General features: G+C 57.0%; 1 protein-coding gene across 2 annotated transcripts; it reads right to left on the bottom strand.

The window, feature by feature from the left end:
- Positions 1-1,841: 1,841 nt before the first annotated feature.
- Positions 1,842-26,807, bottom strand: RBPMS2 (RNA binding protein, mRNA processing factor 2). Of its 2 annotated transcripts, XM_084213361.1 has the most exons (9): positions 26,390-26,807; positions 14,768-14,845; positions 14,113-14,151; positions 13,555-13,617; positions 12,599-12,749; positions 11,836-11,984; positions 9,030-9,192; positions 3,349-3,418; positions 1,842-3,118 (listed from the first exon to the last, which is right to left on the bottom strand). In XM_084213361.1, exons 1-7 carry the CDS (start codon positions 26,447-26,449, stop codon positions 9,190-9,192), a joined length of 543 nt encoding a protein of 180 aa, XP_084069487.1. In that variant the 5' UTR covers positions 26,450-26,807; the 3' UTR covers positions 1,842-3,118; positions 3,349-3,418; positions 9,030-9,189. The 2 variants fall into 2 exon arrangements, with proteins under 2 accessions (XP_084069487.1, XP_084069486.1); XM_084213360.1 differs by lacking the exon at positions 9,030-9,192 and having other exon boundaries at positions 26,390-26,803.

Here is a 26,807-nt window from a genome sequence, read left to right as displayed (position 1 = left end):
TTGGATCTGGCCCCCCTGGCTGGCTGTGATCACCTCCAACGGGAGCAGCTTATCCAGCACAGCCTGCTGAGAGGCCCTTTTGCATCACAACAGCTGGATTTTCTATTCCCAAAGTGTTCCTTGCCTCAGTGCCCAGACCACACACTGTGGCAGAGCACAGCATGCTCAGGAGAAGAGAGTCCAAAAGCTCCAAGATTTATCTTTTGTCCCACCATCAAAACAAGGAAAAGAGGAGTTTCCAGTAAAGTCTAAAACAAAAGCACGACAAAAGCAGCCTTTCCCCCTATATTTTTCCAGCCTCAGTGTCATCTTCTCTATTCCCTGGCAGGTTTGTCCTTTGGCTATGGGCTGACACGCCCAGGCAGCACAAGGACCAAAGGTGCCACAGACCTGCACCCTTTCCCTGGTGATGCCAACAGAACTTCCCTGCACCTTGAGCTTCATCCTGCCTGGTGATGTGGATACTTTGGGGACACCCCGCGTCCCCAGATCACCTCGCAGAGCGTCTCTCGGAGCGGGACCCCATCGGGAGCAGGCGGGCGGGGCCGGGGCAGGGCACACGTGTGTCCGCACGCCGGGCAAGGGGCGCCCGGGGACCCTCGGAGCAGACGTGACCTACTTTAGCTCCGAGGCGAGCGAGCCCCAGTGTAAAAGCTTCGTAGAGCCGGGCGTAAATTATTCATGGCCTGGCCATGTTAATGCATGTGCTAAAGGCTTTAAAAAAAAAAAACCCACAACCCGAACAGGATAAAGTCTGCTCCATAATTTAAAGCCTTGCACGCTCCCGTCACCATGCCCCGCTGCTCTCGGAGTGTTTCCGCTCAGGTGAGCAGAGCTGCGAGATGCGGACGGAGGCAGCAGGGAAGGGCCGGCCCGCTGGAGCTGGGATGGGGGCGGGAGCCGGGATGAAGGCAAGAGCCCGGGCGGGGGGAATCCCGTGGGAAGGGGCTGGCAGCCCTGCTGTGTGCGGGCAGCCCGCAGCCCCACAGCGAGTCACTTCCCGGAGCAGCAGCGCTCGCTCCAGTCCATTCCCAGGCACGGGGGCCAGGGCGGCTATTTTTAGACCTGCCTTTTTTTTTCTTTTGCTAATTTTTTTCCCCCTTGCTTTCGTTCAGCGCTGCCGTCGAAGGCCTGGGGAGGGAGGAAAACACTGATCCCTGGGGCGGGAAGCTGCGTGGGAGGGCTCCGGAGTGCCCCAGCGCAGGGGTCAGCCAGCCGGGCCATGGGGACTGCTGAGGCACCGCAGGGAGAGCCCCGGGCCCCCGCACGGAGATTCCCACCGGGACCAGCGGCCCCGGGCCCCCGCACGGAGATTCCCACCGGGACCAGCGGCCCCGGGCCCCCGCACGGAGATTCCCACCGGGACCAGCGGCCCCGGGCCCAGGGCTGCCATTCCCAGCGCCGCTCCAGCAGGCACAGATAAGGCCAGGGGAAGGTTGGGCAGCGCAGGCAGCAGAGCGGGAGCTGGGCGGGCGCAGGGGGAACGCTCCAGCCATGGAGAACGTTTGCCTTCTATGGAGATCTCCTTCTGCACTGCTGGCACGGAGGAGAGGCCTCAGCCTCCACAGACGCTGGGAAGGGGGAACAAAAACATCCAAAAAAGCTCAGGGCTGCCCTCGCAGAGGCCTCCGGCAGAGCTTCACACCACCAACCCCCCAGAGCACATGCCCGTCCAGGCGAGGGCTTGCCCTGCTCCCGGGGGGTAGGGAAGAGCACAGCTCCTGGTCCTCAGCTGCATCCCAAAGCAGCCCGCATCCTTCCAGCCTGGGAAACGGGGCCAGGCCAGGCCTGCAGCAGCCCACACCATTCCCACAAGAAAACACCCAAGACCACAGAAAAAGTCACAGCAGCCTCCGGGTATATATATTTTTTTTTTTGGTTGCATTTCATATATTATCCAGTTTCACATTCTCATAGGATCAGCAATTATAGAGCAACTTATTCTCAAATCTTTTAATACAAGCGAGACAGCCATGGTCAGATAATACTTAAAGCACTTCAATACCAAGCAATAAGATGCTAAAACAAAAATTGCACAATTTCTTGTTTACTATGCCTGACTGAATCATTGGTACAGAAGACAACCCTTCTTTTTCAAGCTTTTAACTAAACATTAACTTATCTTACAGGATTACAATTTCTCTTTAATAATAATAATAATTAATTGCACACAAACACACAAGAAATTCTTTATGATGCATAAATATTTCCTTATTACACATGGTACAAAAATACTCGTACTTTTTTTTTTTTTTTTTTGTTCGGTATTCCCATAAGGATGGCTGATTATTTGGCAAGACTGGATGCTCTCCAATCAGAAGAATGTGGGGAAAAAAATAAAAGAGGTTAGATATTTTACAGCTGTTCTATATATAGAAGTTTGAAGAAGGAAAAAAATAATATAATAACCCTGACTTTAAAACAAGCAGAATGGATGAGAACAAAAACCCAGTGCATCATACTTTAAAAAAAAAAAAAAAAGAAAAAAGAAAAAAAAAAGGCATTTTTCAAATTTTTCTGGTCGTCCTGGGGAGGGGAGGGTGGAGGTGGGAGAAGGGGTGAGACAAGGACAGTTAGTATTTCTCAAAGCCAAGTCTTCACCGAAGCAAGAGGAAAACCTTGATGGATCAATCTGTTGGGCCAAGACCTGTTGCTAACGGTTACACAAACGCTAGAACAAACAAACTTACACTCACACAGACACAAGTTAAGTGTTTTAATTCATGCCAGAAAACATGCAAAACCCATTTTGCCTTTCGATTCCTTCAGCCGAGCTGCCCCCGGGGCAGGGAGAGCCTGGGGAAGCCCAGGACCTGGCCCCCGGCTGGGTTTCAGTGCAGCCGGATGGCAAAGCTCAGGCAGGGAGGAGTTCCTGGGGACGGCCGGAGGGAGGGATGGATGGATGGAGAGAGGGGTGGAGGCAGCACACAGCCCGCGGCCGGGGCCACGACGGCTTCACAGTCCGGGGAAAGGGGTGCTGGCAGCCCCGGGGGCAGCGCGGCGGGGCCGGCGCGTTGTCCTCTGGCCACGTACCAAATCCAGAGGAGGGGGAGCGATCGTCCCTGGCACATCCCTCTGTGGAGAGGCAGGGAGGAGGAACACAAGCCCAGGAGAGACACTGTGGGAGAGGAGCACGGTGAGCAGGGCCAGCTGGACCCGTGTCCCGAGCGTCCCCCGCAGCCTCTGCCCCAGCCCAGGGCTTGGGGGTGTCCCTGCTCCCGTCCAGGAAATCCAACCACATCCCTGGGGGGTGTGTGGGGCCGAGCCCGAGCTTCCACCCCTCCTCCCCACAAGAGCCCAAGGAAGAGCTAAACAAAGACCTGACTCCAAGAGTAATTAATTACTTACTAATGAACTAACAAAACTGACGAGACTTCCATCCTTGCTGGGTAGCTTCAGAGGGAGGGTACCAGCGCATCTGGAAAAGAAAGCCACGGCAGAGGTCCATGATCCAGGATTACCTCAGCACAAACCTTCAGCTCCTTCAAGCCATGTGCAAAGTCCGTGGAGCAAAGATGCCTCCAGCACGGGAAAGGAGGCTCCAGGGTGAGCTCCAAATACAACCTGAATAGCTCCACCCTCAGCCAGCATCTCCAGACCACGCATTAAAACCAGACAACCTCTACAGGACAAGTATGGGGGAAGAAGTGGCTCATCCACTACCACAGACACCCAAGGAGTTTTCCAAGCCTCAACTCTGCTACCAGAAGTGGCTCCAGGCAAACCACACCACGGGAAGAACTTGGAAGAGCTGCAAACCAGCAAGACTTGGAGGCTTCCCTTGGAAGCCCTGGAGGCAGGTGCTTGCTGCCACATCTTTTTGTCAGACCTGCTCCTTGCCAAGGAAATGGCTGGATGGGGACCTAACAAACAAACACAGGACAGTAGCTGAACAGACACTTTCCAGCCCCTCAGGCAACACAGCGAGCTGGCAACACCCAGCCCCACAGCCTGGGACATCCAGATGATCCCATCTGGTCAGCAGGGACACTGTGTCCAGCTGGGCTGCATCAGCAGCATGCCTGACAGCAAGCCCATGCCACTCCACTGAGCACAGATCCAGCAGCAGGAGCAGCAACTGGAACTTGGAACTTGGTCCTGCTACTGGAGCACAGCAGCCACCCCCCACTCCTCCCTCCCCAGCTGCCAGGAGAGAAGCACAGCCCCAGCACGTTCAGGGCCGGGAACCACACAGTGATGGACTTGGTTCTAAGATGGGAGAAAAGCGGCAGAAAACCCCCTGGAGCCCCCTGTGAGCCACTCCCCTTGTCCCATTCATCCTGGCACAGATGTCCCCTCACCCAAACAAGCCTGGCTAGATGCTCCTCTCCCAGGATGTGCAGCAGTCTGCCACAACCTCAGCACTGCTGCCTGCAGCAGCCAAGCTCCCCCCCACAGGCATTGGGGCTGCAGGGCCAGGAACTGCAGCCACACCAGCTATGGCCTCGAGTCCCTCTCCAGGTGAGGGCTCCTAACTGAGCCCTGCCAGTCAGCAGAAGCTCTGTCCTCACTGGAGCCCCTCATCAGCTCAGAACAAGGCCAGTCTGGACAGGACTTGAGCAAGCTGGTCTAGTGGAAGATGTCCCTGCACATGGCATGGGGGTGGAATGGCATTGGTTTAGGGTCCCTTCCAACTCAAACCATTCCATGGTTCCATAATCTGCTGGACTCTTGCCAGACACCTCCACAAGGCAAGTGGGTGCCACTAAATCAGCTCTCAGCTGGCCCCATACCTCACTTTGTGGCACAGCAGCCCAGTCAGTCCAGCCATGGCAATCAAGGACATGGATCTTACCAAGACCCTCCTCCCCAGTGAGGGTCCCACCTAGTGCCAGCACCAAAGTGCCACACAGAGTGTCCTTTCACTTCTCCTTTAGCCTGGGAGAGGGACCTTTGCTGCCCAGTCAGGGCCACCACACTGCACAGACAGCACCCAGGAAGGCTTGGCGTGGGCAGCAGCATCACTGACAACTGACAGGGCCACCACAGCAGCTGCCAGAGCAAAGACAAGAGGTTTCTTGTCCCCTGTCACCAGGAGGTGCTTGCTCAGCTGAGCCACATCTCCTCTGCAGCCTCCTCCTCCCTGGCCAGTGTCTCCCACTCCACACCCTCCCCTCGACAGCTGGAAGCAGTTTCCTCCTGCCCAACAGGAAACTCCCCCTTCCTTCACAAGGCTGTAAGAGCTTAACCCTGAGAGCTGCCTCTGCCCAGGCAGGCTGGGGAAGCAGCACAGCCAGGCCATACACAGCACTACAGCCCAGCCTGGTGCCCTCCATCCTGCCTCAGAGCCACCTTCTGCCCGCCCTGCAGAGCCTCAGCACCCCCACTGTGAACAGAAGTCCTGTTTTTTTCTTAAAGCAGGCACTGCTTGTAGCTCTGGTGCTCATAAACCATCAGTGCAATGGACCAGCCCTCCTCGCCTTCCTCCTGCAGGTCTGCAACGCTCACACACCAAACCCAGCCAGCCTGACCCACCTGGCCCCACCAGCCCAGCCCTGCCTTCAGAGGGCTCAGCCTGGAGCCCTGCAGGAGCTGATACAGATGTGACAATCCTGGGCACAGTCCAAGGCTCTGACATGCTGGCAGGGTGAGGGAATGACCTGCCAGGCCTTTCAGCCTACAGAAAGATTAAGGGCTTGATGGGATGAGGCAGGAACTCGGTAGGAGGGAGGTTCCCAAAGCCAGCAGAAAACACTGGAAGCTGTGGATCAGAAGGAGCAGATATAGCCAAAAGGACACTCTCTAGGCACCTGCCAAGGCAGTTTTCTCCTCACACCCCTCAAAATACTACATCTGTTAAGGAGGAGGCTGAGAACTGATGGAGATGTTCAGCACTGGGTGAGGAAAGCAGAGCAAGGGAGGCTTTTACTGGAAGAGACACTGGTGTTTCTGGAGAGGCATTAGCTCACAATTGGAAAGGAGTCTGGTCACACCACCAACACATCTCCTGCTCACAGGGATGAGGCAGCCACTGCTGGCCAACTGCAGCAGCCTCATGCTGCTGCCTTCAACATCTGTCCCAGAAACAGCTGGAGAGGAGAAATGTGTGCCTCTGCCTGCCACCTCCCAGAGGCAGGAACCTCTCCCTTTCAGCAGCTGCCTAAAAGTCACAATGAAATTATAAATGGGGCAGAGAAACAGCTTATCAGAGCTTCACTCTCCTTGTCGACAACTCATTTGTCCGTCCCAGTTGCCCTCAGAATTTAAGTATCCAATTGTCCACCATCCTCAGGGAGAGCAAATCCTTCAGAAGAGGGGAAGCAAGGACCAAACACACAGGTCCCTCCTCAGGGCACCTTTGGCTTGGAGGACCTGCCTTTCCTCCTTAGTTACCTCTAGGTCTGCAGCCAGCCCCTGATAGCCCTGACCTATCTCTACAGCCGGAACAGTCTCCAGGGATCACTCCCTGTGCTCCTGGGAGGATCCAACCAACACATCCAAGAGCTGCATCTTGCTGCCAAGCTGCTGAAGTGCAGAGCAGCCTCTTCACTGGTGCTGCTGAGATGCCCAGCAAGCCAGGAGCACCTGCAGGCAGCACTGCAGGTCAGCAGGGTGAGCCCTGGGCAGCCCTGCTGAGCAGGGAGAGCTGCTCTGCTCCAGCTGGACACACAGCCCATGGAATGTGAGCCAGGCAGGCAAGGACAGGCAGCACCTCACCCACTGGTGTGTGCTGGACACACACCCACCCCAGCAGTGGGCACTGCACCCTGGCCCCTCAGGGGCTGGTGTGGGGGCACAAGGAGGTGTGGGACCAGAGCGGCTCAGCCCACCACCAGGAACACCAGATGCAGTGGGATAGAGCCTCTGTGTCTCCCCCAGCAGCTCTGGTGAGGGAGAGCTGGAGGATCAGCACATCATCCCACAGCAGGGCAAGGAGCATCTGGGACAAGGCAGGCACTGATCCATCCTCTCAGGAACATTTTAACAGGCGTGCATCCATCCGTCCATCCATCAGTCCAATACCTGGCACCCTATGGCTCAGGGAGGCACACCCCTCTCTGAGACTGCAGCAAAGAAGCATTTCCCTTTTTACAGCAAGCTGTGCTGCTTTCTTTTGGATTGGGCCAGCCAGGGAGAGCCACTGCTGGCCACAAGTCTCTTCTGCTGGCACTGCAGTCCCTTTCCCCACCACTTGTAAGGACAGCTGCTCAGGAGCATCCTCTGCTTGGATGATGCTCAGAGCATCTCCTGCCTGCTTTTCCCTGGCTAGGAGGGAACTGGGGCTGGCTGGGGGCTGCTTGGTCAGCCATGCCACCACTAAGTCACTGGAGTTTAAAAAGTTGCCACCACCATGAACATCTTGAACAAGAGGCTTCACATCTCTGGGAAGCATGGAGCTCACCCAGAGAGAAATGATCCTGGGAAGTCCCTACATGACAGCACCAACAGGCAACAAGTTATTAAGGACAGAAAATTCATCCTGTCTCCAGTCTAGGGTGGGTCTGCCAGCTTTTCCCCTGCAAGGGAATGGGGATTGGGACCCATCTATGCTTTCATCAATGGGATCAGCCTCAGCCCAGCACCAGGAAGTCCCAAGGTCCTTCCAGGCTCTTGCTCAACCACACAGCCATGATCCAGGACTGCTCCCTCCACCCACCACTCACTGGGACAGGTCCCAGAACCAGAGACCCACCTCTGCCATCTCCTCGAGGTCTCCAGTGGATGCTTCAAGGGAATCTTGGGCAGCCCCCTCCCAAAAAGACTGGCATCTCTATGCCCTGAGGCCTTAACCTGGCTGACTGCCTTGGAAACACCTCCAGGTACCCAACACATCAGCTGTGTCCCCAGCAACACCACGTGGCCACGTTTTTATGGGCCAATCCTGCATCCAACCCCTGCTTCCCACAGCAAGTCCTGCCCAGAGCAGAGTCCTGCCCTCATGGGTGCTGTCACAGCTGGAAGCATCTCTGCAAAAGAGTTCCAGAAGCACGGATAGCCCTGGCATCCCCTGCTGGTTTAGAGGCACCCCAAACCAGTGGCTCCACCTCAGAGACACAATGCAGCCCAACTCCATCCTACCAGCAAGGGACAGATCTGTCTGCCAGGGCCAAGCAGAACAAGACAAGCTGGATCATTGTCTCCATGCCTGTGTCAAGCTCTTCCCATCTTCCCAGGGGGAGAAATTCTAACTCTGCACATCTTTGCACCTCACAGTTTTCTAAGGACAAAGGCTGACCCGGACCCTCATCTTGGGCGGCTTCTTTTCTTATCATCACTTCCACAGAGAGAGGAAAAGGTCAGCTCAGAACCACAGCAGGGAGAACTGAACCAAGGCTCATTTCCTTCAGTCAAACATCATCCATCCCCCTGCCAACCAGACCCAGGCCCTTCCCTCTCCCCAGCCTCCTACACCACACACCCCTCTGTCCCAAGGCTGCCGATTCCATTCCCTCCATTGCAGCTCACACCACCTGTGTCCTGCCTGTGATTTCAGGTTGCAAGAGAGAAGTCAAGCTCCAGGTAGGAACTGGCTCCATTTCCATTACCAGAGAGGAAAGCAGTGAGAGGAGCCCCACGATGAGGGCAGGGTCTGTCCCGGTATGCGATTCTGGAACAAAGTGACCGGCAAGTGCTGTTGTCTAAGGTGCCCACTAAAATTTAGTCGTGTGCTATCAACTACCACGTCACTCACCTCCCCCACCGTGTGCCAGGAGTGAGGTCAAGGTGTATTTCTGGTTGCCCTCTAAGGGTCAAGGCTGGGGAGAAACCAGGTTTCTTTCAGGCCGAGTGGCAGGGTGGTCTCTGCCCCGGCTCAGCCGGGCTGCTCCCCTCCCGGGGCAGGGCCTGGCCGAGCCTGGCTCAGCCGGGAGGAGCTGATGTAAGACGGTGCCATGCTGTGTGCGCCATGTCATGTGCTGCCAAGTTGGAGATGTGGGTTAGAAAGAAGGCCTGGCATCTCATTCCCCAGGCTCTGGTGGGTGGGTAGCGTGAGGCCCATGCACTGGGTTGCCAAGGAGATACGGGCTACAGAGATGGGCAGAAGCTTGCAAATCCCACAGTGCACCTTGGAGGAGAGATGGTTACCTTACCAGTCTTTCCAGACGTGGCTGCCATCATGCTTAACACTTCTAGGAATGGAGCTGTGGTACAGCCACTCCACTAGCTGCAATAAGGCATCACTAGGGCGTCCCATCTCCAGGGACAGCTCTGAGCTTCGGGGCTAGCCTGCGCTGGCATCATGGCTGGAGTTCACTAGGGACATCAAAGGAGGGATTTGAGAGAGGGTGGGAGGGAGGGAAGGCAGATGGGACAATCTTAAAGTCAGCAGAGTCCCCACTGGGGCAGGGTCGGGCTACAGTCACAGCTGCAGCAGCCTGGTGCCTGCCCGGAGCGTCGCCAAGGCACGGACGTGCCAGGAGCAGCAGCCATCGGCTGGGAGTGGCTTACCAAGGGTTCCCGAGGCCAGGCCAGCCTCTCACCACCTCCTGCCCCTCATCCCTCCTGCCAGCCCTCTGGGCAGCTCTTCAGGAGGCCAGGCCAGGCCACCTTCTCTCCCCGCTGCTGAACTCAGCTCTGCAAGAAGATGAGCCCTTCAGGTTTAAATCTCTTGTGACAAGATCTTGGTTTAGCTACATCCTCCAACTTCTTGCCTGCCTCAAAGCTGATCACTGTGGAGCTGCTACAGCTCTGGCCATCCCCATGGATGCCCTCCAGCCAACACCAGTCCACCAGGAGGAAGAACTGTGACTGTTGTGGGGAATAACCCATAAGCCCACCACATGAGTGAGCCAGCCCCTCCCAGTGAGGGCTCAGCTCATGGGGACTAAGGGCACAGCTTTTAGCCCAGTTTGTGAACAAAAGTCATCTCCCTGTTGTGCTCCACCCTCAGCTCTGCAAGGGACAGGGCTCCAGTCCAGAGCTGCCAGCACGAGTAATGTTTAACCCCACTAAATTTTATTGGTAACATATCCTGTGCCAGGACATGCCCCTGCAGGGTCAGCACTGGCTCAGCACAGCCAGGAGCAGCTGGGACTGCCCAGCAGCCTCTGTGGAAAGGAGCTGGGTCCAGGCACAGCCTGGAGGGGCTGCACTGGCTCCCTAAGGCTTGGAGCCCATCACCACCCATAGACCCCCTTGGGCAGGGAGCTCTACCTACATCAGGTCTCATGATGAGGCCAGACAATCTCTTAAGAAACCAGTAGCTCACCAGCTGGAGGGCAGGAACTCAGACCCAGAGGGAAGAGATGTAGCTGGAGGCCTCCTTAATACCCTCCAGAAAAGCAGACTTTTCTCCCCCACTTTGCACCATGAAGTTTGGGTGTCTAACCCTCACACTTAGGGTCCCTCTACAGTCACCAGTGGCCACCCTGGAAGAAACTGCAGTAAAGGCTTCATCTCCCTCAGCACCTCAGACAGGCCAGAGGGGTTGATTTTTCCTGGTCCTCCCTTCCAGGGACAATTCAACCTTGAGCACCACCCAACACACACAAGGGGCAGGAAGATACTTCTCTCCTGGGCCACTGAGGAGCACAGCACAGCCCTGTAGTTGTGGGCACCACCACCAATTTTGGAAAACACCAGCAAGCACAACCTTCCCAGTGAAGAAGCAGCCTGGCTTTGGAGGTCCTTGGAAGAACATTCCAGTGCTCTTCCTGGCCCTGTCCTGAACCCCAATGTACTTCTCCCAAACCCCCTGGAGCTTCAGCCCAACAACAGCTGACCTGTAGAAGGGCAGAAGCAGGAGAGATCTGCAGGTGTGAGAGGGGCAGGACAGAGGACAGGAGTTGGCATCCACCCCACATGGCATTTGGGAAGCAAGCTTGGCTTGAAGCTGGACAGTTACCATCACAAAGCTTGCAGGAAGCAACAGGATGCCCAAGGGCCAACACAGCTCACTGCCAGCCAGGACAGCAAGGTGAGAGGACACAGCTCCTCCTGCTCTCCACTTAAGCAGGGAAGAGTAGGAGCCAACAGCCTGCCTGGCAGGGCAGAGAGCAGAGGTTAAGCCCCAATGCTCAGTGCTGCTGCCCCAGTCTCCCATGGCACCACTCTGGGAGCAGACACAAGCAGGCAGAGCACAGCTGGTCACACTGAGCGGGGCAGGGACAGGGGGTTCCAGCTTCTCCTGAACAAGCGCTTCAAACCAAGCACCTTAACTCGGAATTAGGACACTGCTACTCTGTTTTGACTTTCCCTGTGCATGTTCATGGTTTCAAGGTTTGTGTGGTCTCTGTACATTAAAGCATCCATGTCAGACCAGCACAGGCATCCCTACATCCTCAGCTGTCAGCAAGCAAACCTGGGTGCACCAGGCAGCTGGCTGCACCACCATCAGCACTTCCAGAGCCTCATGCATGGAATGACTCTCCTCACTAGCCTGTACCCAGTTGTGTTGTGCTCCAACACAACTCCTCACTCTGGCAAGGCTGTAGTCACTTATCTCCTGCAGGACACCTTCCTCCAGCTTTGGAAGTGTTTGAGTCATTAGGCTGAGCCCCTCAATTGAGCTATGTTGCTTTTGCTGGGACTCGGGATGACATTTCATAGCTCTGTTACGTGCAGGAAGTGTTTCCTCCCAGCAGTCCCTCAGTGTGGTTCTCTGGCCATGGGGAGCAACAAGACCAGCCAGAAATGGAGCCCTGACTCCCTCCCACCCGCCTGCCCCGTGCGGGAAAGCAGGCTGGACCCGCAGGCTCGGGAATCATCAGCCAGCCCTGCCTGCTCCCGGCTGCACAGAGCCCTCCTGGGGCTGCCCTGCAGCGGGAGCGGGCTCTGCCCGGAGCCAAGGGGCAGAGGGCAGGGTCGAGGCGGCCAAGCGGAGCCCGCGGGAACCGAGCACCGCGGCGGGGAGAGCGGAGGGCGCGGCCCCGGCTCGGGAGGTGGGGAGCGACTCACCTGAGCGTGAAGAGCGGCGGCCGCGGCTGCCGCCGCCGGGTACGTGAAGGCGGCGTGGGGGATGGCAGGGGTCAGCTCCGTGGTGTACAGGGGGTAGGGAGCCCACGCCTCCGGGGACGCTGGGATGAGAGCCGCTCCAGTCAGGTCATCTAGACAGGAGGGGGAGACAAGGGGACAGCGTCCCAGTGCTGGCCCCAACAGCCGGGCTCCGGATTCCCCAACCCAGGCTACAGCTTTGCGCTGCCATCCTGATCAGGTGTAAAATCTGTGCGCACAGCTGCTCCTCCAGCCTCCCAGCCTCAATAGGAAAGCCCAGGAATGTGTTCCATTACAGCTCCACGTGGGTTTTGGACACTGGTCCACACAGGCAGCAGAGAGGTGGTGCCACAGGATGCAGGACAGGGGGCTCAGAGCCACATTACAGGTCACCCCATAAGCCTCAGCGGGGCTACTCAGCCCACCAGGCTGCACAGAGGGTGATAGCACAGGACTCATCCTTTATGCTTCACATTTAGGGATGCTTTAAAAGATTTATAGCATCATTTAAGCTACCAAATCCAACTTTCATGTCTCAACAGTTCTGTGTTGCCCAGATGCCTGTTATTCTCCTGTGGCTCCAACATCCTGCTGGCCTCCCTGCTCCTGGCAGATTTCAGGCAGAGCAGAGGTGGCTCTGGGCTCCTCTCCACTGCGGCAGCATTCACAGAGTTGGGCCTCTCTCAGGTTGGAGCCATGACCTGCAAGCCCCTCCCAGCATACTCACAGGGGTCCCGTGCAATGAAATGTGCACCCAGGGCAGGGTGGATGTTGGTGGGGTTCGGTGTGGCCATCAGCTTGCTCTTGGCCATCTTTGTGTTGGCTTTAGCGAACTCTAACCGCAAGGTCTGGGGGTTCTCGGGGTCGAAGCGGATGCCCTGTCACAGGAGAGAGCACAGGGGCTTCTCAGAGGGGAAGCTCCAGCCCAAGCACAGGCTGTGGTTATTCATGGAGCAAAGCCCAACTGAGGAACCAAGGCCACCCCACTGCAGTCACATGCCCAGATTTTTGTCACCTCACTGCAACACTCAAGTTCCCACGTGCTTTTATTTTTACTTTTAGCTGTCCTGACTAATGTTAGACCCTGGACCACAGGGACACAGTTCTGTTCCTTATGTGCAGTCCACCAACCGCTACAGCGGGGATGGATATCAACATGGGTCAGGAAAGGTCTGTCTGCTGAAGCTGGGGTAACTGTCTATATTGGAGTTGGAATAACCCCATCTGTGTGGAGCTCCCATCCACACCCACTGCCAGCCTGAGCAGAGGCACCAGCAGGTGTCACAAAGCCCAAGGCAAGGTCTACAGCACAGCAGAACCACGTCTTGCTGACCAGATCCCACCAACACTCTTGCAGGTTGGGGATAATTTTGTGTGTCCTTTCCGTGCTGACCATCCTCAAGATATTTTCTTGAGTCACAGCAGGTCCCCACAGCCTCACAGGCCCTCAGAGCTGTCTTCCAGTGGTCAAAATCTACATAGAGACAGCTTGCATCCATTTGCCCAGGCTGATGTCAGCCTTGGACAGCTCTCCTGCCTCCTGGTGGGATGCTGCAGGACCATTTCACCCCCACAGCGCAGGGCACAGCTGGCAGAGGACCCTGCCCATCTCTGCCCTCAGCTCTGGCTCCAGCAAGGCAGGTGGCCCCAGCCCCTTCAGCCCCCAGCACTTTGGGTACTCACATTCAAGGCGTTCTTGGCTGCTTCGGCGCCAGCCCGGCTGTCGAAGGTCACAAAACCCACTGGCTAAAAGAAACAACACCCATTTCAGTTTGGAAGATTCCTCCAGCTCCTCAGGCTGCCTTGCCACCCCCTCTGCCCCAGACAGCCAGCAGAAGAGACCATCCACAGCTGCACAGGGGCCTCAAGCAGAGTTTGGGTCACTGGCTCGAGATTCCTGCTCTGATCTGCTCCCACCACAAACGTTTTGGTGTTCTTACATGTGGGGACACAGCTCACCCTGAGAAACCCCCAGCATGGCTACCCCAGCCTCGATCAGCATGGCAGTGGGGAAGGCTGGTGGCAGCACAAGGTTTGAGGCTGAAGCCTCAGGGCTCACCCAGGGCAGCAGGAGAAGACATGGAGACATTCAGAACATGCTGGGTCAGTAGAACCCCTCTGTGCAGCTGGTGCTGGCCCAGACAGTGCATCCCACAGTGAAATGGGATCTTTCCCCTCTCCCCTCCTGGCATGTCCAGTTTGATAGCAAAAGCCAAAAATACACAGGCTGGAAGGAGGTACCTGCTTTGAAGTCAGCTTGATCAGTGACCCCTCATAACCCTGCAGGAGAGAAGAAAGCAAGTCAGTGTCAGGCTCCTGAGGAGGCTGTGCTACAACCAAGACATAGCACAACAGCTCCAGGAGCTCCTGCAGCACCAGGCCCTCCACAGGGCAGGGGCCACAGTAGAAACAGGGACAATAACACTTCTTTTCCACCATTAGAGAAGATTGGAGGCAGAGCAGCTATTTTAGCTCTTCCATGCTGGCCCTTTGGGAAGGAATCCCATCTTCTAGCTCTTCATCCAGCTACAAAGATGAGCACCCTGCCCAGTGCCTAGGGAAAGCAGAGCACCCTCCCTGTGCTAGAGGAGTGCAGACAAGGGAACCCCACTTGCCCTGAGACAGCCTGGGTGGTTGTTAGAGAAGGATGGAGAGTCTGGGGCATGAGGACACAGCCTCAGGGAAGGGCTGACCAAGCAGGTGTCATCAAGCTTAGAGACAGCACAATTCCAATGGCAGGCTCCAGCTGGAGGTTCCCAGTTGAGCACAAGTCCTGGATCCTGTGCTGGCTTCAGGTTCCCACATCATCCCTGCTTCCCCTGACAGACCTCTGGTGCCAGCTCATCCACAAAACAGGACCTTTCCCTCCAAAAACCAGATCTGAAGACCTTCTTACCTTGAATGGCCGGAAGAGAAGGTAGAGCTCTCTGGGTTTGATATCCACAGGAAGGCCACTGACAAACAGCGTCCGTACCTAGGGGAGAGGCCAAGCAGCTGTACTGGCAGGAGATGTCTGGTGCCCCAGCAGCAGCACAGAGCACAGCACTAAGAGCAGGACACCTTGCATTAAAGGTCCACTAACCCTTCCCTGCATTAGGGGAGTGTTGGCCAGGATAAAACACACCCAGCCCTTTGACCTCCACCTCGAAGGATTGATGTCTTTACAAAAATTCAGTCCCTGGGCTGATGAGGGCATGGACACCAGCCCCACAGCCTGACAGGACCTTGATGTCTGAACTGGCAAAGACCACACACTGCCACAAGAACTAAGTTTGACGCATCCCAAAGGTCCAAAGGGACCAGTACAAACCCCAGTTCTCTCCAGATCTTTCTACAGATCATATACTGGATCTCCTCTCCTCAACCTGCCCTGGCACTTCAATTCCATCACCAATTCAAAGACAGCCCTCAGTTTTGAGAAACTCCTCACTGCCCCACTTGTAGCTTTTGACTTCTGCAACAGCCCCAGAACATCACTTCAGGAAGACTTTTGGGTCCACCCCAGCTCCTTCCTCTGCACACCTCAGACCCTCCAGAAGTTGCTCCCATACCCACTCTCAGAGCAGTTATTCTGCTGTGCCCAGCCAAGAGCAGCTGTGCTGGGCCAAACCCCTGTAGCCATCTGCTCTTCCCAGGCTCTTCAAGTCATGGACCAAGTCCAAACACACTCATGTCAAAGCAAAAAAAACCACTGTGCCAGGGGAGGATTTCAATAGATAATCCATTAAAATTATAGATAATAGTTCACTTGAATAACCAGGAAGAGAAAGTGCTGAAGGCTCATGGCCTGGGAGAACTCTGCCCAACAGTCAGACTCATCATGAGCACCTTCTCCCTGCACACTGGCTGGCAGACTATTTCCATAGGAAGCAGCAAGATGAAGCTGCAGAGGCTTTTTGTAAATCAGCACAGAGCTGGAAAGGGAAGTTATGCACAACCAAAGTCATGAAGACACTTGTCATTATTAACAAGGAGCAGGAGACCCAGGCTAGAGCTCATCTCCTGGCCTGCTTCCAGCACAGAGTGACCCATGATGTTTGAAGGGCAGAAGGGCTCTGCTCCCTTTTTTGTTTTGCTCAGTCATTTCTCCTTCTCCAGGCAGAGTGGGCTGTATCCAAAACCACTTTTACCAAGCACATGCTTGCCCTGCTCCTGGGCTGGAGGCAGACCTGGAAACACAGGAGCCCCTGCCTCTGTAATTCTTTGGGGTCAGCCAGATAGAGACTCCACCACACAGGGAACCTTCTCGTACTTACAGATGAAAACTCACCTCCTTGAGCTCCTGTGCCCAGGACAGTCCTGCCAAGGCAGAAAAATGCCATTCCCAGTGTAAAACCCCACAGAATGAACAGTGATTGTGAAAGGCTTGGGGTGCTCCTGCTCCCCTGTGCATGCTGAGACTAAGGGCTGCCACTGTCCCCCACCAGACTAGTGTGAGGAGCCCTTCTCTGGCCCAGCAGAGCTCAGGAGCAGAACCAGAGCATCCTGCCCATCCCCTCACCCTTCAATATGGATGCCTCTACCACACACCCTTGCTCTGCCCTGCCTTGGGAAGCAGGATGCCATGTGGAGCATTCAGGAACACTTTCCAAGCCCAGGCTCAGTCTGACAGGCTCCCCAACTATCACACCCCACATCTGATGCTTTAAGGCACCACTCCAAGGCCACCCCATGCCTGGGCAGAGGGAACAATGCCACTGTTCCTTAGCTTGCTGCCAGCCTCAAAGACCTCAGCGCTTGCACTTCAGCATCAGCTCCACAGAGAGTGTTCCCAAAAGACCCACAGCCATCTCTTGCAGGGGAGGACTGCAGAGTGTGGTGGCACACATGTGCCTCAGCCATGTGAAAGCATTGTCCCTTTTCAATATTTCAGGATCCAAGCACGCTCAGCCCCCAGAATGGATTTTTCTTCCGAGCAGACAGAAATCCACATCCCTGTTGGGTCTCTAAATGGCCCCGTGACGCGTCACTGGGTAAGTCCTTGCGACAGGCGTGACAGGATGGAAGATGCCTGGTGGCTCAGGGAAGGGGGAGCCAGAGCTGGAGCCCTCACATCAGCCTGAACACAGCAAGGCAGGTGCCCAGGAAAGCTCCTGGTCAGAGGTAACAGGCTCCCAGTGCCACCCCATAAGGTGCTGCTAAGGACAGGAGCAAGAAATCTGCTCTCGCTGGCCAGAAGTTTCCCTTGGCCTCTAAGTCCTGTCTGTCACCATCCACAGCATTGAAAAGGCACTGGAAAGCCAAGCCACAGCACCCAGCCAGGGCTACCATTGCTCCAAAGCCTGGGCAATTCCAAATGCCACCAGCTAACCTCTCCAAAGAGGGTCTCAAGACAATCTAAGGAAGGCCCTGCTCAGAATGGCTTGCTGGAAGCAACAAGACCAAGCAGTTGGATTTATCTCTGCAATTCAGCACATCCATAAGTGATCTAGAGAAGGGTAAGGAAAGAGGGAGACCAAGTTATTCAGGGAAGGGAGGGTGAGGCTGGTGAGAGACCTTAGCAATATTTTTGAGGGACAGAGTGAGCTAAGCCAGAGGGAGCTCATTTCTAACACCAGGCATAAAGCAAAGGAGATATAGGTCACCCTGCAGGAGAAAAGCAGGAGGCAGCTCACCAGTCTGAGCCTCTTGTGCACTGTGGACAACCTGGTCCAGCCTCTTCCCCTGCTCCCAAAAGGGAGGAAGCTGTAGATGAGGGCAACAGGGTCTAGACAAGCATCTTCCAGTGGATTAACCAAAGTGGGACTCTCCAGTCAGCCCAAGTCCTGCAGGCTTTGAGAGCCCAGTAGTACCACCCAGGGCTGACAAATCCAGGCATCCAGCCCTCACACTCAACATGCCACAACAGGAAAACTTCTGCTAAAACATGCCCTACTTCAAGTCCCTGCCACCCAACACCAAATCCAGCCTCCCCACAGTGCATCTGGAAAAGGCACAGGACAAAAACCACCAAACCAAAACATCAAAAATATCCATCCAGGGCTGGATCAGGAACTGCCTGGGCCAAACTACGTGTGCAGATCTCCAGGAATACCATGTTCTTCTGCTCATTCTCAGGCTCTGATGCCAGGAGAGAGCAGTCACATCCCACCCAGGACTGATCTGAACTGGACACACGGACATGGGGGGAAGCAGGACAGGGAACAGCTCTCACCTGGGATAGCCCAGTAGGGCCACACTGCTGCAGGCCCCGCAGAAAACATTCTCCCTTCCCTATCCCTGCCCCTCCAGGGATGTCCCCAGTCCAAACACCTGATAGAGATGGAGGAGAGCCATGGAAAACAGGATTCATGCCAGGAGGGACAAGACCATCTAGACCATCTCAGAGAGGGAGGATCCCAGCACAGCTTCCCACGCAGGGGGAGGAGGGACAGGACAAACCATTCAGCCCTCGAGTTCTCAGTGCCAGTCCTTGCACAGCTGCATCTCCCCAGAGAGACACACACCTTGGGCCAGCACAGCCAGGAGCTTCACACCAAGGCTGTAAAGGAGGCGAGCAGCAGCACCTGCCTTGTGCTGCCACAGCCCCAGCGCTGCCAGGAGACCAGCAGAGCTCCTGGCCACAGCTGCTTTGGAGTAAGAGCTCTCAAAAGAGAGTTCTGAGCTGCCCTGCAGCCCAAAAAGGGTTGAGTTATGTCAGAAGTGCCTGATGCAAGGGCACAGGTACCCCAAGGGTGCAGTGATTGGGTTTTTTTTGTTAGAACACTGCTCCTAATCCCCCTCCTGGAGCCAGCAAGGCCAACCCTCCCCTTTGGAGAGATCAGCCCTTTAACTACATCACCCACAGCACAGCTTGGGCTACTCCAGCCCCCCAAAACTGGCCTGGTCCTGGATCCATACTTCCAGCACCTGCAGGACACAAGCCTTTACCAGCAGTGGCTCAGAGACACCTGAGCACAGGTACAGCAGGGATGTGCTCCAATGCCTCCCCCATATTGTGCCATTGGACATTCCCCTCTCCAGGAACCCACCCCAGCCTCACGCCAGTTTTTCCTAGAAACGAGCCATTTCCCACCAGCTCACACCAATATGCCCACGGAGCCTTCTTCCACTGCCACCAGCCCCATGCCATCCTGCTGAGGACAGGGACAAGCTCTGCCACAGCATCCCGAAGGCACTTTCCACTCCTGGAAAGCTCAGGGATACGGACCACAGCTTTTCCCATTGGAGAGCACCCAGTGGGGTGCCTGCCTGCTATCGGGGGTCACCAGCGAGGCCAGAGGGGGACACAGAGCCCCGGTCCTGGTCACCGCCATGCAGCCAGGGCCACTTGACGCGAGAGCGCTGGAATGCGGCGAGGCTGCGGCTGCCCCCGGAGCCGGGACTTATAAGGCACGGGAGCGGAATGGGGCGGCGAGCTTGCACAACAGGGCTGCGGGGAGGGGAACACACGGAGCGCAGCGGCGGGGCTGAAAAATGGGACAGGATCCTCCCCTCGGTGTCTCACACGGGCCGCGGGGCTGCAGAGTCCTGCCACTGCAACCCGGCGCTGCTTTGGTCCTCAGCTGAAGTCCCAGGAGCCGCAAGGGAGGAGAAAAGCGGGAGAGAGGGATGTGGGGTCTGTACGAGGGACAGCCTCCAGAGCACGGGGCAGGAATCCCGAGAGAAGGGGCTCGCAACTGGCTGCTTCACTGCTCCGTGCCTCAGTTTCCCCTCCACCAGTCAGAAGAGAGGCGGCAAGAGCCGGGGGCTGCTGCCCTGGCAGCCCCAGCAGAGCTCCGGTGTCTTGGGGCACGATCGCACCGAGCCTCGGCAAAGGATCCAGGAGCCGCTCCAGCCCGGAAACCCAGAGCCTCCCACCCACCGGAAAGATGTTCACCCATCCCCAGAGGGGAAAAAGGGCCTTGAACCTCCCCCAGCGCTTGAAGCAAGGCGGCTTCAGGCATTTCCCTCCGAAAACAGCACAAAAGGCACACGAGGACCAACGTCCCCCTGGCCCAGAGGGAAGAAGGCTGACCACAAAGCAGCCCAAGGCTGTGGTGTTCCACACTGCTCATAGCCAGAGCAGCCTCTCCCCCCACATCAGGCAGGGGATGTCAGCGAGGCTCAGCCACCCCTGTGGTCAGGGGAGGAAGACACTGACAAGGGGGAAGCAGGGAGAGGCACCGGCCTCACCCTGGGAGAGCAGGAAGCACATGGGAAGTGATAAGTCCAGGCACAACAGGACAGCACCCAAGAATAGACCTTGGGCCTGGCAGAGGAAGCTCTGCTGGGGTGGCTTTGCCATGGATGCCTGCTCCTGCTATCAAGTCCCGTCACCTCTGTCTCTGTAGCCTCTCACAAAAAGAGCAGCACCCAGATGGATTTGGGCCTCAATAGGGGCTCAAAGCTGATGGAACATTTGGAAAGGTCAGCCCCACAATCCCCAAGACATTGCTGTCCAACAGGGCAGCTCCCCAGCACAGGGAGGGGCTGGCTGAGCACCCTCAGGTTGCCTTCATCACCTTCCACCCTGTGAAGAGGTCCACTAAGCCAGAGGGGACAGGCACCAGTGCCACAGCCAACGTGCTGAAGGACACTCACATCCCTACCCAGCTACCACACTGAGCCCTGGGCTCCAGACACTCTCACCTGCCACTCTCTGGTGTTGGGAACCCACAGACACCTGCCACCATCAGCTGGAGCCATGGACTTCACCTGCTAGGGACCAGCTTTTCCTGCCCACAACCAGGCACCTGCTCTCCAGGCAGGAGACAGTGGTGAAACGAGTTCTTCCCCAGGGTAGAGACTGGCAGGAGACATGGAAGCGGGTCTGGAAGCAGGACCCTCACCAGAAACATTCTCACCTCAGATCCTTCATTGAGTACATCAGTATCTGCCTCAGCCCACCACACGATGATTCCTGGGCACTCTTCAGTCCCGTGCCTCCCGGGACACATCCAGAGACAGAGGAATCTCTCCTCAAACCAACCCAATTTGGGGCAGCACACTGATGGCCATGCCCCATGCAGCATGGCAGGTACCTCCACAGCCCAACAAGCAAGTACTCCATGAAACCCAGGTGATGGAGAGCTGAAAGTTCACAGCAGCTCTTCACTGTGGACAGCAGCTATTTGAGTGTCACTCCAACACTGAGAGACCTTTGGGGACACCAGGAGGATGACAACCACCCACAGGACCAAGCCAACACTGCATCAGCCCAGCTGTCAGCAAGACAGTGCCACTAGACAGCAGGGGAGGGCTGTGCTACCAAAACGAGGACCAGAAGTGCCATCCCAAACCCACAACAAGCTCTCTGGTGGCTCTCTCCCAGTCCATGGCCCATGCTGCACTCCAGGCCATGGCTACAGGTGACTCAGGGCAGCTGCACATTGAGGGAGACACAGGACTTCTGTCCTTGGAGTAGATGGGAAGGACACACATCCCCAGGCCAACAGCTTCTGACCCACAGACACACACCATGACTGACCCCACAGCAATGCAAGAACCTGCAGCACAGGAGGGAAGGCCCCACTCCAAACATTTCCACAGCTTCTCCAGGGCTGTGCAGCAGGGCTGGAGAACCTCCACAAGGGTAAGGCCACCCACTGGGCCCTCAGGCTTCCAGCCAACCCAGCACCCCAGAGCATCCTTGCCAAGCCTGTAGCACCCACTTCTGCCATGCCAAGGGCAGGGTCACCTGGTGCCATTACTCCCACTTCATCAGATGTGCTGGGCTGGCTCAGGATCACACCCAGTATGGGCCAGGCTCAGCAGCTCCAGTGTTGGAGCTGTCCCCCACTGCCCTGCCCCTCATCAGGGCCAGGCACACAGGGTGAACCTGGTTTCCACTATCCCACAAGGTGCAGGAAGATGCTGAGTCTTGTAGCAAGGTCTAACCACCTCACTTCTGCAGTCATGCCACAGTGAAGCTTCAAGCTTCACTTTCAGGCAGAGCTCCATAACAGGCAGCAATGTTGCCCTGTGACCCAAGCAGCAAAGTCTCCAGGATTTGGCATGGCCAAGACCAGCAAAGTCTCCAGGATTTGGCACGGCCAAGACCAGCAAAGTCTCCAGGATTTGGCACGGCCAAGACCAGCAAAGTCTCCAGGATCTTTCACTCCACAACCTTCCACATTTGTTCCAGCAAGAGTCTTGAAATCCTACAGTGCCAGATCTTCAAGCAGAGCTATGAGGAAGGGCAACAAAGCCTGAACTACTCTTAGCAACCTCCCAGACATCTCAAAGGGCATCCTTCCTACTTGGGTGAGGGCAAAGCAGAGACCTAGAAAGGGAACCATTGAGTTTGGCCCTTCCTAACTTCCACAGGCACCACCAAAAATCCATTAATTCTGAGGCTAAGGAGGGAAAGTCCTGCACAGCAGCTCCTCAGATTAGCCAAGGAGGAAGATAATTTCTGAAGCTGGGTCTCATTTAATAGCCCAGCTGGCAGAAGAAAGAAGTTGCCCCATGACAGGGACTAGTTGAGTTGGGATGTCGATGCTCAGACTCACATCTAAGAAATTTAGATTTGAAAGAGTGAGAAAGGAGAAGGAAGCTCCTTCAGAGGGTATTCACAGGATACAAGGAGATAATGGGCAGATTCCCACATCCCTCCTCCTGTCAGAGCAACTCAGTGCTCAACCCAAGACCAAGAGGATGTCTGGGAACACATCAGTTCCCAGAACCCCTGTGTGCATGGTGACTCCAGGGTGTCTGCTCAGCCAACAATCTGTCACTGACAGAAAGCTGATCTAACACTTAGGGGGCTTTTAGGATGCATGAAAACAGCTCTGAGGCACCGTCCTGCTTCAGCCAGGCCAAGTGCAAGAGGATTAGCGAGCGGTGACTGTAACTACTACAGCTTCATGTTCCTCACAGTGAAGAGCAGCATCAGAGGAGACATTTGACTCCAGAACTCACACTAACCTTATTTGTTTGCAGCTGCAGAGCTGGAATCCACACATGCACGAGGTATCTAGGTCCACTCAAGCAGAGATTACAGAAGTCAAGAGATGCCTGGCACCAGTCCATGAAGTGCTACAGACATCCAGCACATAACACAGCCCACTCACCAGCAGCATTCCCAGGCAGTTCCAGCAGCCCTGGAGTGCAGCAGCTAAGGAAAAAGGGATGTAGGACTTGCTACTGAGGAGGTTGTCTGGAAGCCAAGAGTCTTCTGCCTCTGCAACACAAGAGTTTTCTAACCCACAGCCTTCCATGGACCAACAGGGAAGATCACAGAATTACATAATGATTTGGTTTAAAAGGGACCTTAAAGACCATCTCATTCTACCCCTTGCCATGGGCAGGGACACCTTCCACTAGACCAGGTTGCTGCAAGCCCCATCCCCCCTGGCTTTGAACACTTCCAGGGATGGGGCAACTTCTCTGGACAGCCTGTGCCAGGGCTTCACCCTACCACATGGAAGTATTTCTTCCTAAGATGACCCTCTCTGGCAGAGTTTAGCCAGGTCCTCACCTGGGCTCTCCCAGCACAACTTCACATTCAATGCTTCCCACCTTCAGCAGTCCAGGATCCCCAAGCTCTACTCAAGAGCACGGCCACCAGCCATGGAGCTGCAGACAAGCCCTTCAGACTGGCCAGGAGGACATACAGGATAACCACAGACTTCAGCTGCCAGTTTGAGCATCTACTCAGCCAGCTCCAGATTCCTCCCACTCCTGGTAGACCTACAACTTCCCAGTGACTTCCCAGGAGAGTAAGAACTAATTTCTAGAGTAGAACCAACATGTCTGCATCAGGCACTCCACAGAGCAGGGTGAACACAACAGGTTTTATTGCTATGCAGCCATGGACACAACACCCAGCGTCCACGGGAAGCATGAGAGCTCCTCCAGCTGCTGGAAAAAGCTCTGCCTGCCACAGGGGTGGGAGTGCAGCACCTAGGCAGCTGCCTGTCCCACACTACCCTTCGGGGCTGCCAGGAGAGATGCAGCCACGCAGATTGGTGGCTGCCTGGAAAATTAAACAGAAGATAGCAGCAAGTGGGGAGGGATCGCGTTTGGGGAGGTGTCTGGTGAGGAACAGCAGGGACTGACATTAGGCCCTGTTTGTTTAACATTCCCGTTAACGACCTCGAGAGGAGCGAGAGGCATTCCTGTCCTCCGCATGTCACCAGCCAGGAAGCGGCTGCGAGATCCAGGGGCTCACAGATAAGATAAAGGGAAAGGCTGAATTTGGGAGCTTCGCCCTGCTGTATCTGGGGCACACGGCGCCCTTCTGTGAGCGCCTGGGGAGGCAGTGAAGGAGGTGCGTGGTGGGGGGGAGTGGAGGGGGGTGGAGGAGTGTCCACAGCGCCAGGATCTGGCAGTGTTATCCATGCAGTGTGGGAAAATATTCCAGCACACCCTCCTGCATATGTTGGGGCTGAAGGATTCCACTTTGCACCAAATGTATTTATCGCTCTGTATCAAGGGGAGCTTCTGGGCAAGAATTTGGGCCCCCAGACCGTGCTGGGATCCTGAACACAAGGTCATTCCTTATGCCTCCACTAGCCTCTGCAGTGAGGAACAGCTCCTGGTCAGCCAGGAGGTACTGGAAAAACAAGCACTCAGAGTAGGCTCAGGGTAGCCACCATGGAGCCCAAACTGTGCTCACCACCCACGGCGTTATTTCTGTTGGAGTCTGGTGGAGAAAGGACTTTCCAACAGCAATGCCACCAGGGACGGGGACATTAACCCCCCACCAGTCCCAGCCTAACCCAGGTGTTAGGTCTTTTGCTGCAGCCCTGGGTGCAGCGTGACAGACACACCCAGCGAGGCCACGGACCATCCAACAGGGCCGTCAGACCGTGCCCCTCCCCGCACGCTCCTGGAGGCTGCACAGCGGAGAGCAGGAGCCCCTTCTGCCCAACCCCTGCACGCTCCCCAGGGATGCCATCTTTAACTCAGTTTTCCAGCCATCAAGCTCCGCTCCTGCACTCTTGGGAGGACCAGCCTCTCCAGAGGGTGAGGATTTCCTGAAATGCTCCAGCACCTGCTTTGCCAAACAACCACCCAGCAGTGAGGAACAGATTGGCTCTTGCTCAGCACCAGGAGCTCACCCGACCCCCACCTGTGGGGATGGGATGCACCAAGTGGCACCAACCTCGGGGACCTCTGCGGGCCAGTGAATAACTGGATCGAGGAGCGGCATAGAATTTCTGTGCACACATGCACAGCCCGTGAAACCCCCAGGTACCAAACCTCCCTCCACCAGGAGAGGCACAGGGCCCCAGGTGCTCTGGCTCTCAGCCCACCCACACCAGTGCCACCCTGGGACACGCCACCCGTGCATCCACATCCCATTGCATCAGTGCATCACCTATGCCCTGCCCCGCACTGCGGACAGAATCGCTCCGGCCACCACCTGCCGATCCATTCCAGGCCATTACTCGGGTCCCCCTGGCCGGGGCTGAAGCCCAGGGGACGTGATGGCCCCAAGTCAGCTGGCGTGCAGGGCCCGGCTGCCCGGTGGGTGGTGGAGCAAGCCAGGCGCCATGTTGCGGCGGCGAGAGCGCACGGAGGACAGCGAGGGGAGGGGACTGAGCACCTCCCCGGTCCTGAGGGCCAGGCGCGGAGGACTGCAGCAAAACGCTTCCAAGGCCAGGCGTTTTCCAGAGCCCTCTCCAAGATGGAGGGCAGCTAGTAACCCACTATGGCAATACCTGCTCCAGGGGTGCAGCGATGACATCAGCCAATGGCTCCAAGAGCCAAAGCGCAAATGTGGAGGGCTGGAAGCTCTGGCATGTGGCTACGGACAACCGACCCTTACTAGCCCTCCCAGCCCTGAATCCAGCAGCATCCAGGCTCTGGCTTGTAGTGGTATCTGGGGGAAGGGGCTGCCGGCAGGTAAGCTCAGTCCTCCAGCCCCAGTCAGGCTGCCAGCACACACGGAGCAGAGCAGGGGCTCCTCCACTATTGTCCAAGTGTCTCCCTTGCTGCCCACACGGGTAGAACGGTGCTGGATCCAGGAGCCCTCCAGCCACAGGGACGTGGCAACAGGACACCATGCCCACGGGCACCGGCTGCGCTGGATGGAGCGGGGGGACCTGCCAGCCCTCTGCCCCACAGGGCTACAGGGACACAGGGCTGAGCACGGGACTCGCCCTGCCCGGCCCCAGCCCCTCCTCGGGGCGGCCCGGGGACTCCAGCACCAGCTCGCCAACACCTCCGTACTCTGGCTCCCACAGCCCGGCCCCAGCTTCCCATCCCGCAGCAGCCCGGGCATCTGGGCTCCGGTGCCCCGACAGGGTCCAGCCCTGACACCGGGTCCTCTATTCCCCTAAAGAGGCACTACGCTCCTTCCCGGCTTCCCCGACGTCCCGGTGCCGCTTCCGCCGTCTCCGATACCGCCCTGCTCCATCCCCAGTACCCCAGCCCCGGTTCCCCGACGACGCTGCGCTCCACCCGCCGGCCCCCGACACCCCGGCGTTCCGTCCCCGCCGCCCCGTCCCTTGTCCCGCCGCCGCCCCCAGTTCTCCGCCGCCGTCGCGACCCAGCCCCAGCCCCGATCCCCAGCCACTCCGGTGTCCCGGTGCCGGCGCCACTCGCAGCTCCCCGCCGCCCCATCTCCCAAGCCCAGCCCGGCGCCCACCTCCTCCTCGACGGTGCCGCCGCCGTTGGTGTGCTCGGTGTCCTTGTTGAGGTTGCTCATGGTGGGGTGCCGGGGCGGGGAGTGGTGCCGGCTGCTCCGGAGCTCCGCGGGGCCGAGCCGGGGTGCCGGTGCGGTGCTGGTGCGCGGGGGCGGTGCGGGGCGGTGCGGGGCGGTGCGGCGCTGCCCTCCCGGCTCACATACGGCGTCCCGGGACGGCGCCGCTGTTAAGGGCCGGGCCGGGCGGAGCGGGGCCGAGCGGAGCGCAACGAGCCGCAGCTGCGGGGCCGACGCGCCCCAGCCCCAGCCGCCGCTCCCGGTGCCGCCACCGCGCACCGAGCAGCGGGGCCGGGACCCGCCCGTCTGCCCCGCCCGGGGCCGCCCCCGGCCGCCGCCGCCGCCAATCCCGGCCCGGCCCGGC

The sequence above is a fragment of the Fringilla coelebs genome, assembly GCF_963513975.1.
Source record: "Fringilla coelebs genome assembly, chromosome: 12".
Classification (NCBI taxonomy): Eukaryota; Metazoa; Chordata; class Aves; order Passeriformes; family Fringillidae; genus Fringilla; species Fringilla coelebs.
Note: the sequence above shows the minus strand (reverse complement) of the source record. Positions and strands in the feature narration are given on the sequence as shown.